Source organism: Gadus macrocephalus, chromosome 22, assembly GCF_031168955.1.
Source record: "Gadus macrocephalus chromosome 22, ASM3116895v1".
Classification (NCBI taxonomy): domain Eukaryota; kingdom Metazoa; phylum Chordata; class Actinopteri; order Gadiformes; family Gadidae; genus Gadus; species Gadus macrocephalus.
In genome coordinates, this window is record NC_082403.1 from 16,989,266 (window position 1) to 17,005,316 (window position 16,051).

The 16,051-nt window shown below is 47.4% G+C and overlaps 1 protein-coding gene across 28 annotated transcripts in view; it reads left to right on the plus strand.

Moving 5' to 3' along the window:
* Positions 1-247: 247 nt before the first annotated feature.
* The window catches only part of clasp2 (cytoplasmic linker associated protein 2), a 45,198-nt gene continuing 29,394 nt past the window's right edge, over positions 248-16,051 (plus strand). For 5 of the 28 annotated variants that reach the window (XM_060043300.1, XM_060043303.1, XM_060043302.1 and 2 more), the window contains exons 1-8: positions 8,089-8,514; positions 9,594-9,728; positions 12,684-12,760; positions 13,711-13,803; positions 14,365-14,510; positions 15,132-15,267; positions 15,656-15,726; positions 15,825-15,884. In XM_060043300.1, coding sequence (XP_059899283.1) covers positions 8,466-8,514; positions 9,594-9,728; positions 12,684-12,760; positions 13,711-13,803; positions 14,365-14,510; positions 15,132-15,267; positions 15,656-15,726; positions 15,825-15,884 — 767 coding nt within the window. In that variant the 5' untranslated portion in view covers positions 8,089-8,465. Of the gene's footprint in view, positions 629-1,292; positions 1,364-4,154; positions 4,283-8,079; positions 8,515-9,593; positions 9,729-12,683; positions 12,761-13,710; positions 13,804-14,364; positions 14,511-15,131; positions 15,268-15,655; positions 15,727-15,824; positions 15,885-16,051 lie in introns of those variants that run through there. The other 23 variants (XM_060043305.1, XM_060043316.1, XM_060043297.1 and 20 more) reach the window with 13 other exon arrangements.

Here is a 16,051-nt window from a genome sequence, read left to right on the forward strand (position 1 = left end):
GTCTAGCGTGTGCACATGCATTTAAATATTCAGAAAAAACGAATCCGAATAGAATTGATCAGAACAATAACAAAATAATCTTTAGGCGAGTGTTCTTAGCTGTCCTCAGTGTGTGTGTTTGTTTGCCCTACGTATCTACGACACGCTGCTTGGTGCTTTGTCGCCTGGCTGTACCATGCCACACCCCCCTCCCAATACTGTTTGTTGCCGTCTATCACTCCCTCCCCCCTCTCTCTCTCTCTCCCTCTCTCCTCTGCCTGGCGTGCGTCTCCTCCTCCTCTCCTAGCCACTGCACCGTGCTGCATACAAAGAGCCCCGGGCAGTGAGAGGAGCCCGGCGTGCCACTGTTAGCACGGGGAGCTAACGCGACGCCACAGCCTCCATCATAAGCCACAGAGGAAATAAAAGGAGGGCACCTGAGGGGGGCTCTGAAGGGAAACAGAAAGGGGCTAATTCATTGCGACATTAGGCCAAATTGAAATGCTAATGAGCGGCAGGGAGCTGTGCGGTCAAGCTGCGTCGCTACGCTAATCGTCACTTACCAGGAACCGCTAAGCCGCCTGGCAGTCTGCCGAGCACCGGCACCCAGAACCCCACGCACACGCCACATAAACACAGGACCGGGACGGTGCGTATGCCCTGCCCTCGTCGTAGGATACACTGGCGGCGTCGCACGGAGCCGTCGGGTAGCATGCTTTAGGCGGGGGTTTGCTTTGGTCGTGCCCGGTTTGTTTTTTCCCCTGGATGTGTGTTTTGCTGTTTGTGCCGTTGCCGGCGTGTGCGTGACTTGTTTTAGGATACCGTTTAAGCCTCGCTATTGTTCAGCCCAGACTATTGTGTCGAACTACGCTGTAATTGTGAGAAGGATATCATTACTGTTTGTTTTAGCTGTCGATCACATTACTGGACAAAGTACATGCCTGCCTGCAAACAACGTGTGTGTGTGTGTGGTGTTTGTCCTGCTGCACAGCACCAGTTTGGTATTCGTGCCTCGTTGTTGCTCCTTGAGAGTGACATCCCAGACACACCCACAGATAGACAGACAGTGGACCACACGCTGCTCCCGCATCTTTCACTGAGCAGACGTCTAGTTTCTCGTGGTCGCTCACCGCTCTGTGAGTCAAGAGTATAGTGTCTGTGTTTAGTCGCGTTTTTAGCATGCAACATAGATTGCTGTCAGACGGTGATATCCGACGGCTGCTCTGATGTTTGTGTGTGGAGACAGCCCTGCCTCCTCGTGTATGTGTCTCTAACCTGGTGTTGTCCCTCTCTTTCCCCTCCCCTCCCTCCAGGCTCCAGACGTTATTAGGCCGTTTTGATGACGCGTTGAACTCGGGCAACATGGCGCTCAGCCCAAGTCATGGTGAGTCTCTTTCCCTCTCGTCCGGCCACTTTGAGCTCAATGTACCTCGCCTCTGAGAATACCTGCTCTCTGCTCGAGTGCCCATCCCCATGGACGGGTGATGTCCATGGGGCCATGCTGCAGTGAGCCTTGGTTAAAGACCGCGGCCTGACGGGATTACATGTTGTGTGTGTGGCTGTGTATCTGGTGGATGTTTCTGGCTTGGAGAAGACACGGCTTTGGACTAGAAAAAGGAGAGGCTAGCTGTTATTTGACATTTCCCTTAATTCTGGGGGCATTGCTGTGCTTCTATTTAATTTGTGTTTTTGAAAAAGTGCTGGATCCACGATAGTCACCGTCACACAGTATTATCTCATGCACAGATCTCCATGTTGGAAAGTTGTCAAAATTGAAATAACAATGGTTGCATACGAAAACGTTTATTTTTTAGTTTGTAGTACTTCTTAGTTTTCATATTAGTGTTATTTATGTTATGCATATAATATGTTTAGATATAGAAAGATAGCAAGATGGAGATATATCTATATAGATATAGATATATAGATCCAACTACACAGTGTCATTTCTGACGAGGCATGGGGTCCCCAAGGTGATGTAGGACGGGTGTTTTGAACTTGGGTCATGCAGTGGGGGCTGGTGCTGCAGCCTGTTTACCTACTGGAAAGGAAGGAGGAAAGGGGAGAAGGAGTTGGGGGGGTTGCCATGATACTGCATCCAATAGCAGCATGTGGGAATAGTATTTGGGAAGCGGGTTTGGGGATGGTGGCTGTTTAATTTAACCCCCACCTCTCCCATGTCATCCCCTTGCCTCCAATTTGTTCACATTACCTGGCATCTGCCTTCTGTGTGTCGGGCCACGCCATCGCGCTGCAAGGTGACCCCTTACTAGATTACATACTAGCAACATCAGCACTCTGTGCATGGCATGTCCCACCCTCCCACGCTGGCCCGAATCCATATCGGTAAGTGCTGGGGAATTCATTGCATCCACTCATGTCTGACGCCTAATCCATCAGCCCCAACCATCCAATACTAACCCGACCTCCCATATCCAAATGCATCCGCGTGGATTTCTCTTGAAAACAAATGTTATTTCTATTCAGTATTGTGACAACTGCTCTGATTAAAGCCGAGACACTGGCTTATCAAGCCCAGAGTTTAAACAAGTCTTAACAATCATAATAGCGGAATGGAGAATCCATACTAAGTCGTTCTATATTGAAATTGCATGCGCTCTTGCTTCACAGCCAAACTATGACTTTGTGTGTTCCCTGTGCGGTAGATACCTTTAGACAGACCTGTTTAATGAGAGAACAACACAATGCCACCGCGGATGGCAGCAGCACCACATGTATTAGATTATTCCTTTAATGAAAACCAATAGCATGTTATGTTAATAACAAGCTGCTGGATTAGGGCTGGACAATATGGCCTAAAATGATATCAAGGTATGTCTTTTATGATATTGATCGATGTTGAAGATTATCACGCCATAATGATCAATTTACAGTTTTAAGAGTATTCTCCTTAGGACAGATCCCAAAGAAACCAGAAGGTTAATTATGGTGTATATTTATTGATTAAATAAAATGGTTTTCCTCCATGACCCTCACTAGCTTCTTAAAATCCTGTTTGTCAACCGTGCATATTGACGTCATATCTTTAGCCGTACAGTACGTTATTGCGCTGGTTATGTATTTGTATTGCTATGATTTATTTTCTTTTTGGGTAATGACTGAACAAACTGACCCATTGGTTGGTTGTCGCTCTTGGGGCGTTTGCCTAGCAGTAGGGTTGGGCTGTCAGCTCCTGGTTGGAGGAAGCTGAAGCCAGCATGGTAACATGGTAGACAAACTCAAGCATTTAGAGCACACAGGAAGTCATCGTGATGTGAGTGGGAGAAGCCGGTAACGTGCGTCCAAAGCCGTGGTCCTTTAGCCCTAAAAAATACCTGAAGGTGCTCTGTGTACAGGGATATCCCTGTTTCTTTATGGGGCGTCAACACTCACAGATTCAGCCTATTTTGTGCTGCATCAATGCATCGCACGGCCTCAGGGCACTGCCCTGGGTCACTGATGGATTCTGTTAAATGTACATGATGGTGTACAGGATGTATCGGAAATGTATTAAAAGCGAATCTACGCAAATTTTATCGCAATATATATTGATTTATCAACCAGCCCTACACTGAATTAGCAATATTTGATCCCAGTTACCCCACCTGCTTGTTACAAACCTTAAAAAAATAAACATTGATATCTTAATTATTGTGATATCTTGCAGTGTCTTGGTCACTGTTGTATCTCCAGTGTCCTTGTTACAGCTGAGAGACCTAGTTTCTGAGGCTGTTCAAGGTTGCACAGACTCCAACCTTTTGAGGGGGCATAACAAAGTCACCCCATCAGCTGCAACACCAACTAACACAGCGCTCTATTCTTCACCCTCTCCCCACACCATCCGTTCAGGCTCACTGTTGGCATTGGTTTTTGGGGCAGCTGTTGGTGTGACAGAGAGAGAGAGAGCGGTAATGGGGTTGAGGGAGAGGGAGGGACGGAGGGATAGGACGAGAGAGCCGGGGAGAAAACTGAAAGCGGTCTTCGCAGTAGCCAGGTCAGGGAGCTGTGCCTGTCACTGCCTTGCTCTGATTCAGCGTGACACACACACACACACACACACACACACACACACACACACACACACACACACACACACACACACACACACACACACACACACACACACACACACACACACACACACCACCCCCCCCCCCCCCAGAGAGCACAGAGAGACAGCGATTCAGAGAGGCAGAGCCAAGGGAACAGGGCAAGAGCGCAGAGGGGGAACAGAGACACAGAGCACGCAGAGGTTTAACCCCATAACACGCTGTTACCATGGCGGTGGGAGACGACGACGACGGTGAGTTTGGTGTGTGTGTTTAATCCCATATGTATGTGGATCCTGCCACCCAGACAAAAGACTTGTCAGCATATGGTGAATGAAATCAGCTTGGTGTCGATGCCACTCACCCTGAGTGCTCTCACACAGATCCAGGTTGTGAGTGTGTGTGTGTGGGAGGGAGGAGTGGGGGGGAGGGGGTTGGGTGGTTTAGTTAAACCGGCATCATGGAACTCAGAGGTGGCTTCCCTTCTGCTTCAAAGATAACTTTTTGCAGGATATTATTGATTTGATTTGGGTCGCTTTGTCCCCACATATTTTCCGAACCGAAAACTCAAAGGTGAAGAACGCGGGATCCTTGTTAGCTGTGAAGTGCTCAGGCGAACCCCCTTTTTTTTCTTTTTTTTATGAATACTGAATATTTATCAAACTCCATTCTTTTGTCCTGTCTCCTGCCTGGCTGTCTACCCCCTATCCCTCCCTCTCCGGCTGACCCCCTGGGACTCGCCGCCAGCCAGGCAGAGCGGGAGCAGGGCAGGGCTGGGTCCTGCCCTTCCCCTCTGCAGCCTTCTGCTTGTGGGTTTAGACTTACTGCGGTTGCATCAATGCCGGGACCCCAAAGTGGGGTCACTGGCAAACTGGCATACCGCGGCTTATTTTTTATTTTACAGCATCATTTCAGTCCAGGGGGGCTTGGTATGCATTTCAATATCCCAGTGGAATTATCTTTACAAGGTAATCCAGTTGTGCGGGGGCTAGGGACGCAGCCCTTCCCTTTCAATGCCTAGTTTTGATTGGCCATGAAAGCGGCCATTGTATGTTACTAATATAAAATGACATATTCCTGCTATGCCGTATATGTGTGTGTGGATGGATTCTGTTCAATGTCTTTCTTTTTTGAGTGAACCAATAAGTGGGACAGAATATGGGGCAAACTGTACTGGACCTTTTTAATTATTGATAGCCGCCGTCCACGTACAGACATCGCTGCTCAAATAATTCAAGCATTCAATTTGTTGTCTGGAAAGTAATGATAATGCCGATTTATTCTTTATTTATCTCACTTGACCCAGTGTGAAACGGTTTCTTTGTTTGAATCCCTGTTAGACCCCTAAGATGGCATGCGCGGCAACGCAATTTCTATAGGAGACCAAATGTAGTTATTATGCTGTAGACACAGAACCATTAGCAACAGCAACGTGTACTGGAATGCACCGTCAGAAAACAAACACACAGTCATTCTGCTCCACTGCTCCTCCGTCTCTGCAGAGGAAGGCATGACCCCGTTTTCATGAGAGCCTGTTGCCATGGCAAAGCTTCCATCCCAATGTTATGGTTAATCCCCTCTGCAGTGTGTGTGTGTGTGTGCGTGTGTGTGTGCGTGTGTGTGTGTTTGTGTGTGTGTGTGTGTGTGTGTGTGTGTGTGTGTGTGTGTGTGTGTGTGTGTGTGTGTGTGTGTCTGTCCACAGCATCCCCAGATCTTCTGTAGTGTAGAATCTCTATTTTGCATGGCTGGTTACAATGCAGTATTGCTAATGGACTGAGCCAAATCATCAGTTGTTTACTTGTCTACCCATGGATCTGTCATAACACATTCATAAAGAAGAAAAAAAAGAACATTTATTTAGAAAAGTTACCAGATTTGTCTGTGGCCATCCAGGTTCTTTCCCCCGATGACTGACCTGATCCATTCTAAGATGCCCCCTAGTTTTTTGATTGGACTCATAGCCATGTGACCAACTTTACCAACGCTCATTCTACTATTGGCCTTGCTTGGTCTTAGCCTGGATGCTTGGCTGTCGTTTCTGGCAACACACCAAGCATGCATGACACAGACACATGGACCTTGGTGAGAATGGAAAACTTGGCCCGCTATTGCAGTTCTAACGCCGATTACAAGCTCTCGCTTCCCATCCATCGATCTACACACGCACGCACGCGCATTCACGCATGCATTGCACACACCCACACCATGTTCCTTTCTGCAAGAGCTCAATGAAGGCAGGATTTTGTTGTTTGGCTGACGAAGGGCTGCCCCCTAGTGGTCTGGGAGAGTTTTATTATTGAGTAATGAGGGTTTGATTTGACCCTTCTTGTAACTTGAATGGGAGTGTGAGTGGAATCTGTTTGTCCTCTGTCAGTACAGGAAATTGCACTAGTATTATTCCTTTGTGGAGTAGCAATATTCAGTAAACATTAGCCAAGATGCTACATATGCATGTCATTGGTCCCCATACCAAATCCCTTCTACCGGTTGTGTTACACCACCGACTCAAACCACCCGTAGATGGCTTGTCTGGCAGGGGTTTCCATGACAACGAAGCTTGGTGCACCGCAGCGTGAAACGCAGTTTGGTTCAGCATGATGAAACGTGTGTGTGTGTGTGTGTGTGTGTGTGTGTGTGTGTGTGTGTGTGTGTGTGTGTGTGTGTGTGTGTGTGTGTGTGTGTGTGTGTGTGTGTGTGTGTGTGTGTGTGTGTGTGTGTGTGTGTGTGTGTGTGCGCGTGTGCGTGTGAGTGCGTTTACCTTGCATCACCATCACCTTCATTCCCAAAATAAGTTTGGGAATGGGCAACAAGAACACATCCCGCTGCGGGATGGAATTAAAGTGAGCATGCCTGTATATTTCTACCTGCTGCTCTTTAACTGGCCCGTGCAGGTCACCATGGCAACAGCATGCGAGCAGTCTTCTCACCATGAGTGATCCCCTCTACTGCCACCCACCCATGACTCTCTCTCTCTCTCCCTCTACCCCTACCTCTCTCCCTCTCTATGGTACATCATGTCTGTACAGAGAGCAGCCCCACGCAGACCCCTGTGTGTCTCTGTTGTGGAGGTTGTGCTAATGCTGCTCGTATATTCTTACACTGCAAATGATGATCTGACTTCTCACTAAAAAGTGATCAGTTAGCAACAGCCAGAAGCTCCTCTCAGCATCCAATAGATGCTGACCGTTTTTGTGGAATTATCAATGTGATGCTATTTGTGTCATTAAAATGAATCCACTTCATGATGTCTTCAACGCAAACCACAACAGCTAAAGGATGTAGATATTTAATGTCCAGAGTGATGTGTTAGGCTGAAACTATTTTGCAGTTCATGTATATATACATATTTGTATATGTCTTAAAATATCTCTGGCTGTGATTGTAAGGGTTTAATGTTTTCTACAGCCGACCAATACATTTGCTGGCCCACATAGAACTACTTTGTAATACAATGCTTTCCAGAGGTGGCCAATGTGGCCAAATTCATGCAAAGCAGATGACGGTAGCTCGAGCCGTGGTTCCAGGCTAACCATATTTAGACCCCATTCTGCTGATTGTTAACTGTGTTTAAATTGACTGCAACTCTCAGACGGCTAACTGTATACAAATGGGCCCCTGCTTGCCGGCTGATGGGTCCATATCGGCCCTGTAAAGGTGTGGCACAGGCTTGAGATCTGGCCCCAACATCCTTGCTAATGCATTTTATTCAACATGATCCAGGATTTCTCCATGACACATGTGTGTGTTTGTGTGTGTGTGTGTCTGTGTGGGGGGGAGAGAGGAGGGGAGAAGGTCTCAGCTGGAGGGGTTTGGCCTAACCCCCCTGACACCCACACGCAGACTCCTCCCTATCTCCCTTTTTATTATTTTGTGTGTGTATGGCTAGACAATTAGCAGCAATTCTAGGGTTACGGCAGTACTAGCGAGGGTGGCTGCTGCTCTTGCTGTGTGTTCTGGGGTTTCAATGGTAATGAACTGGGCAGGTTCAGCATCAAGACTGGTTAATATTCCACGGGTGTCGCTCTTTCGCTCCCTCTTTCATTCTATTTCTCGCGCACACACACAGAGACGCATACAGCCTCCGCACTGGCTGCTTGCCCATGATGTCATCTTGCCAGTGATTGGCTGTGAGGCTGCGGAGGAGGAGGAGCGATGTTTAGGGTGTGAGAGAGAAGGAGGGAGAGGGAGAGAAATGGAAAATGCCGGCAGTAGTATAGCGGTTCTGCTTCCGACACCGTAGCGTTAGGGGTGCATGTAGCATCCTCCCCGGCTGTTAGTGTGTGTGTGTGTGTGTGTGTGTGTGCGTGTGTGTGCGTGTGTGTGTGTGTGAGGAACACTGTCGTGCATGTCTCTCCGTGTTGAGGTCCACTTCGGGGGAAGAAGTAAATTGGGGTGAGGGGTGAGCGACCCACCACCACAACACACCGTCCAGGAGACATGAGGCGTCTCATCTGTCAACGTATCTGTGACCGTGACTCCAGAGAGGGTATGTCGTTTGGATGGACGACTGGCTTTTCCTTTGACGTCCTCGGTATTTTTAGACCTGCAACGCTGACTAGCATCTCGCTGGTCATCGTAGGGTGGCAACGTTCCTGGTGGGAGACCTGTGTGCACTGTGTCGGGGAGCCTCGTGCATGTGTGCATTTCAATGCAGCCATTGATTTATTTTGAGTATTTTGTGTGTGTGCAGTATAGTCGCAGATAAGTCAAGGTGTGGGGTGGTGGCTTTGGCGCATTTCTCCATGCTGCACAGCTTGTTGTCAAAGCAACAGGAGTGCGACGGCATTTGCATGCTAGCACTTTGATCATCAGTCTCTAGTCTGGCTGGCTCTGTGTATGTGAGGGTGAGTGAATGTCTGTGTGTCTATCTGTGTGTGTGTGTGTGTGTGTGTGTGTGTGTGTGTGTGTGTGTGTGTGTGTGTGTGTTAGTGTGCTTCTTCCACAGGGGTTCAGCCAGGAACATTTAATGTTAGATTCATAACATATCAGTGCTAGCTTGTATTGATTAAGGCTAGCAATAAGATGATTCATGCTAGCTATCACACCTGCAGAGTGAGAGTGAGAGAGTGTGTGTGTGTGTGTGTGTGTGTGTGTGTGTGTGTGTGTGTCCTTGACTATTCAAGATGCAGCATTGCAAAAGTACTTTCAAAAAGCAAGGCCTGTTTGTGGTTCTGGTTGTTTGGGGGGTGAGTAGTATTGATTTTACGGATGCTGACCAAGCTCTGACCCTTACATCTCGACTTTATTATGTCCTCGCCTCTGTGGAGTTTAAATACGAGATGTAAAGGTCATTAAGAAACAAACAGGGCTTAATCCAAGCCTTTAGTTATGCTTCAATCGAAAAATAATCTACAATCAAGTCTTTCTTTACATTTGATGTTTTCCTTATGTCAACATATGTTCATTTTAGGTCCATCTTCAACCATAATTCGACCCCCTAGAAGGATCTGCATGTTTCTTCCTTGCAGTTGGAAATACTTTTTAACCTTTACTATCCATTATACCAATTACAATACTTACCCATTTTCCTCTCCCGCTCTCTCTTCCTATCTGTCTCTGTCTCAGACCGGAGCTTCGAGGATGACGACAGCGTGGACGGGAACCGGCCGTCCTCGGCGGCCTTCAAGGTGCCCAAAGTCCCCAAGAAGCCTGCAGAGTCTGCAGCCGCCCGTCGGCCCAGCGCCACCGGCTCCAAGCTGGGTACGTCCTCTCACAGCCACACACCCCTTTATTCACCCCTGATGGACGTATGACTGCCAGGGGCAGGGTCACCACTGCTTTGTTACGGAGCGATTCTATCCAAAGAAAACTCATCTGCGTGAGTGGATGAAGCTAGTGCTGGATATCACACACTTACAGAGCACTGCTTCCAGCAACACAATTGTACGTAACAAATTGCAAGGTGTGAACAAAGTCACCCTGATTTGAGCGCTTCTGCCGTCAGACTTTACACTCGGACTATAGATCAATCTATAGTCTGATTTGTGAGATTACACTTGATGTGACATCAGAGATGCAACATAAGCTTGTCAATCAAAACGAAATGAAATGGTAACTCTTGACTTTATTACAATGGTTTAAGAGCTAGAGGTCCTATAGCTCTAATAATAGACGGCAGGTGTGAGTGGGCACCATGGAGGAAGAGTTCTCCATTATACGACCGCCATTGCCCCTAGCAAGTTCCCCATCCATGGCTTAGAAAATGGGTATCAGGTAAATCACAGCAGCCTTGCATTGGTTAAACTGGTTCCCGAGTAGATCAGGGTGTACATGCATGTGTAAGAGGATGGTTGTCTGGTTATCATAGTGGACATGCTTTAGCTTTATGTGTAGGAGCTTCGGTTTGAATTGTGGTTATGCTTTCTGAAATACACACAGGAATCCAGCACTTAATGGGTCTGGTGAATGCAATTCTTTTGCGATTTTAAATTCGTGGCACAGTCCAGAAAGACTTGTTACTGGACTGAAATTATATGAATTACTCAACAATTCTCTCCAGATATGTACCTTTGCTACAGCCATGCCCATTAGGTGTTATCAAGCAGGGCTCTTTAGAATCTGCCTTATGTGCAGAATAAGCCTCTGCATTCATTTCAACAATAACAATGGTTGTCACACATTCCCATATTTCCTTTATTCACAGCATAATAGTCGGTAATACCATTTTTTTTTCTTTACCGGCAGGAATCCTGATTGAAGCACGATCTATGGCACACACACTAGCTCAGTGTTGCTGGACCTGTCTGTTAGAATACACTTTCTAAACGTAGAGCAAAGCCATAGCCTTGCTTTCGCTACATTTGTACCAATACCCCAGATAGTGCTGTAATCTATAAACCATGATCAATGATTGGGTGTTAACAAAACTCCTTTGGCGCATTGAGACTTTGATTGATACTCTCTCTCTACCTCTACCTCTCTCGCCCTCTCTTTCTCTCTCCACCTCTTTCTCTTTATCCCTCTCTTTCTCTCTCCAACTCTCTTTCTCTCTCTCCCTCCCTATTAATTTCACTGCATCCCCGATCTTATTTTGCCTCCGTCAGATCAAATTTGTGTTTCCACAACCCCACGGTCGATCCGAGACTTGTTTTCTGGACGTATCAGTGCCAGCAATAGGATGTCACATGCACATTCACACTCGCACACAGTCACACACAAACAGTCCCACACAAACAGTCACACAGTCAGTTTTGGTTTACGGTACATTACTTGCATGTCCTCTGCACAAGCAGTCTTCAACGAGATGTTTAACACGTTTGCCCGGGGATCCAGGACCATGACATGTAGTCGGTCGGCTACATGCACGACAATGGAATTGCAAAACAGGATTTCTGCCTCAGGAAATCCAGCCTTTTTGAGGAGGGCACTGTCCCCACTGCCAGACCCTCCCCCATCGTGATCTGGGGTTAGGCTGAAGGAAATGAGACTGATGTCGCTGTTTGATGTTGCAGACATCCTCTTTGCCAACCCGCCTCGTTTATTATGTGTGGTATAAAGTTCAGATATTAAATGTACAACAGAGTCAGCAGAAAGATGAAAACATCTCACACGTATCAATGAGATAGAAATGTCACTTTATACTGCCGAGGGATGGCTGCAAGGCTTAGCATATATTAGCTTCACTTGGATTTATTTTGGCTTATACTATTTTTACTACTGCTGTTTTATGCCAAGCAAACTTATTTTAAACCCGGATCCCCAACAGTGGTATTTGATTCGATTAGTTTTTCAGTTGGCTTTCCCATTTAATTCATACATTGCTTCATTTTGATACAACTCTTTTTCCTTGATGCTGTGTCCAGTCTCGAGCAGTAATGAGCATTCAGAGGACAGATCCCTCCCACACATTCTGCCAGTTCCTACCGCCGCCTCCCACCCGCTCCCCCCCTCAGACGCAGAGAGAGAGGGGGGGGAGTGAGGGAGAATATGCTGTCGTCATTCCAAGGCAAAAACAGTAACGCAGAAAACAAGGACCTGCTCAGAGCTTAGCGCTAAGCCTAGCGGTCAACAAAGCCTCGCTGTAATGTCTGGTTTCCACAGAGCCAACGGAGGCTGACCTGCCATGTGTTTGCTGTTAAATATTTTGTGTACAGGCCCACAAAAGAAGGAATGTGTCATGTGTTGGGGTAAACCCTCTGCGTCATAATATTGAGGTCAGAGCGTGAGAAGAGCCCAGCTCTGCAGCGGCCATGTTGTATTCGGGGTGACAACCTTTTGTAGAATTGTGACGTTCTTCACTTCAATCTGTCAGACATGTACGCACAGCCGGTCGCATCGCCCCTCTTCTGTTCGTCTTCTTTTCTTGCACACACACACACACACACACACACACACACACACACACACACACACACACACACACACACACACACACACACACACACACACACACACACACACACACACACACACACACACACACAGGGTCTGGTTGTTCTAGTAAACCCTTAGTCCCAAGAGAGCTTTGTCTAAGCAGCCATTACAGGCAGGATGCTCATAACGCAGGCTTCATCTGTGTGTGCTGTGGCCATTCCAAACTGAATTAGACAAACCCATGCAGACGTCTATAACTGCTGGTTTTATGAGCAGCTTGTATACACGTGTGCACACGTTAACTCAACGTTTACTCTCCTTTACTCTGTTGTACATTTCCAGCGGCCAAGGAAGGAGGAGCTGGGGGCATCGACGAGGAGGACTTCATTAAGGCCTTCACAGATGTCCCCCAAGTGCAGGTAACTCTCTCACACACACACACACACACACACACACACACACACACACACACACACACACACACACACACACACACACACACACACACACACACACACACACACACACACACACACGTATGAGAATATAGTTTAGTTGAAGGCAAAATTACTCGATTCTACGATGCATTGCGATGCATCAAAATTCTACTGCACACAATAAGGCAAATTTGTTCACCTTCCACTCCCAAACCTACTGCAATTAAATGCCAGGCTTTGTCCTTTCTGAAAGGATGATATATTTCATAAATGATTTTATGTTGCTCCACTTCGACAATCAGTCTCTCGTCGTCCATGTTACCGACCCTCTGAGACCCTTTTATTGATTGACTGCTGACCTGGTGCCACCGGTCATAACGTTATGTTGATGTGAAGTTGTGATAGGCTACATCAGCTGAGTATTGTTCAGCTGATGTAGTAGAGTAGTGTTTTATTTTGAAAAATTGACCGGATGCTCTATGGCTTTTGCTTTTTCATTTCCTGCCCGGCTCGATCTGCTCTGTTGAAATTGACGCGGTTCAGCAACGGCTCGCGTCAAAAATAGAAGTGCTACGGAATGGTAGCGCTGCGGCGCGGTGCGCCGCTTCTGGTACGCTGCCGAGCCGGTGGAAATGGTTTCATTGATTAGAGTGGCAGCGATCAGCAGCGGTGACCGCGGCGCAGCCGTTCCACGGCGCTTACGTCCCCGGTGGAAATCAGGCTAGTGTTGTTGTTGTTGTTGTTGCTAGCTAGCGCCGCTGCTTAGCATGTACTTCACAACTCTATTGTCCACTCGAGGCCCGAAAATAAACAGCGACATAATCGATTATGGCACGTTGCCGCATCGATGCTGAATCGTGCATGCCCCGCATTGCGATGCATCGTCGAATCGATTATTGTTGACACCCCTACTTCCTCCCATTCCTTTGTAGATCTACTCGGCCAGGGACCTGGAGGACAACCTGAACAAGATCCGCGAGATCTGCTCCGACGACAAACACGACTGGGACCAGAGGGCCGCTGCTGTTAGTGCACACACACACACACACACAGACACAGACAGACACACACACACACAGACACACACACAGACACACACACACACACACACACATACATACACACACACATCGCCCCAGCATTTCCTCATGCACTCAGATAGTAAATTAACTTAATTTATACTCTTTCTCTCCTGTGTAATACACATACTCTATCCACGGACTAATGCCAACGCTGCCCCTGATGGCACAGCTACCAACTGTAGGCATTGATTTGTGCGTTGCACCTCATCCACTAAAGACTCCAACAAATGCAGTCCTCAAATGACCCGAGAGCGATGCTACCACAGGTTTACATTGGTCCACCTGAGCAACATCATGTGATAAAATAGTGCACAGCAGCACTTCTCTTTTCCAAATAATATATTTCTCGTGGAATAAACCAGTTTGAGCCAGTCCATCACAAAACCGATATCACTTGACTGTGAATTCCTATTGCTTCAGAATGAAAGTGGAGGCAATGTTCTTCAATGTTCTCCCGCTCTCGTTCCTGATTGGTTCTCCTGTCCTGTCCGTCAACCCTCCCAGATGAAGAAGGTGCGCTCTCTCCTGGTGGCCGGTGCGGCCGACTACGACTGCTTCTACCAGCACCTGCGTCTGCTGGACGGGGCCTTCAAGCTGTCCGCTAAGGACCTGCGCTCGCAGGTGGTGCGCGAGGCCTGCATCACCGTGGCGTGAGTACACACACGCGCGCACACACACGCGCACACACAGGTCAACAGGTCTTTTAATTAAAATCTTTCAAGGTGAAATCTCGGTGGACAGGGCATTTTGCCTCATGTCGGCAAAACCAATCATGTGGCTGGACAGGCAGGGATCTGCGTAATTAGGAGGGGAAAAAACATAAAAATAATGTGCCTTTAAAGGCTTCAAATCTAAACCTTAGAGTCTGCCCCTGTAGAAATACACTTGTTAAATTCCCCTTCTGAAAGCTTCATCCAACCCATGTGAGTGAGCTTTCTTCCTCACAATATCTCCGTAATGTAACGGGTAACTCCGCCCCTTGCCGTTTCTCTTATCCAAGCTGCCATCTTCCCTAACAAATTCTGCTCTAGCATGAGCCTGCTGGATCATAGATTAGTCGTTACCTTACTGCCCCCTCCCTCTTGATGGATGCAATGTCCTTTTGACGAGTTATTCAGTGGATGGCTACTGAGACGGAATCTAACAAATGAATATATTAGGAAGAAGGTGCATGTGCATTTCATTGTGAAACAATGTAGAAACACTGATTGTTATAAAACACATTTGTTCCCAGATGCCATATTGTGACTCATCCTTTTGTGTGTGCGTAGCAACTTGTCGATGGTGCTGGGGAACAAGTTTGACCATGGAGCAGAGGCCATCGTGCCCATCCTTTTCAACCTCATCCCCAACTGTGCCAAAGTCATGGCCACGTCCGGGGTGTTCGCCATCCGCTTCATCATACGCGTGAGATACACACACACGCACTCTCTGTCTAGTTCATTCTGTCTCTGTCTCTCTCGTACTCCGTCTCTTTCTCTCTCTGTCTCAGTCTCTCTCTCTCTTTCGCACTCACCCTCTCTCTCTCTCTCTCTTTCTCTCTCGCCCTCTGTCTCTTTCGCTCTCACCCACTCTCTCTCTTTCGCTCTCACCCTCTCTCTCTCTTTCGCTCTTGCCCTCTCTCTCTCTTTCGCTCTTGCCCTCTCTCTTTCGCTCTCATGTCTCAAATGTTACTGTAGAACCGATTATGACCGTTTTTGATATTATCATAGCCATTGACTGTGTCTAAAGATATACATCTGTGCTCTTCTCTCTCTCTGACTCTTTCTCTCTCTCCCCGTCTGCCTCTCTGCAGCACACTCACGTTCCCAGGCTCATACCCCTCATCACTAGTAACTGTACGTGCAAGTCCGTGGCAGTCCGAAGGTAAGAAACGCCACAATGGTCATGATGATGATGACGACGATGATGATGATTTATAAATGCTTGACGCGTGGTCTATCCGTGGTCTGTGTGTTCCTCAGGCGCTGCTTTGATTTCCTGGACCTGCTGCTACAGGAGTGGCAGACCCACTCTCTGGAGAGGTGAGTCCAGTTGCTGTTTCAGCCCCAGATACGGGTCTCATACACACAACGATCCCATAATCTATGTTCACTTACCGACATTTTTGCGCAGTATTTCCGTTTGATAATTGCAATTGATTTCTAGGAATTTTAATGTTGAAATTGCTCATGTATGTTTCTTTTTTATT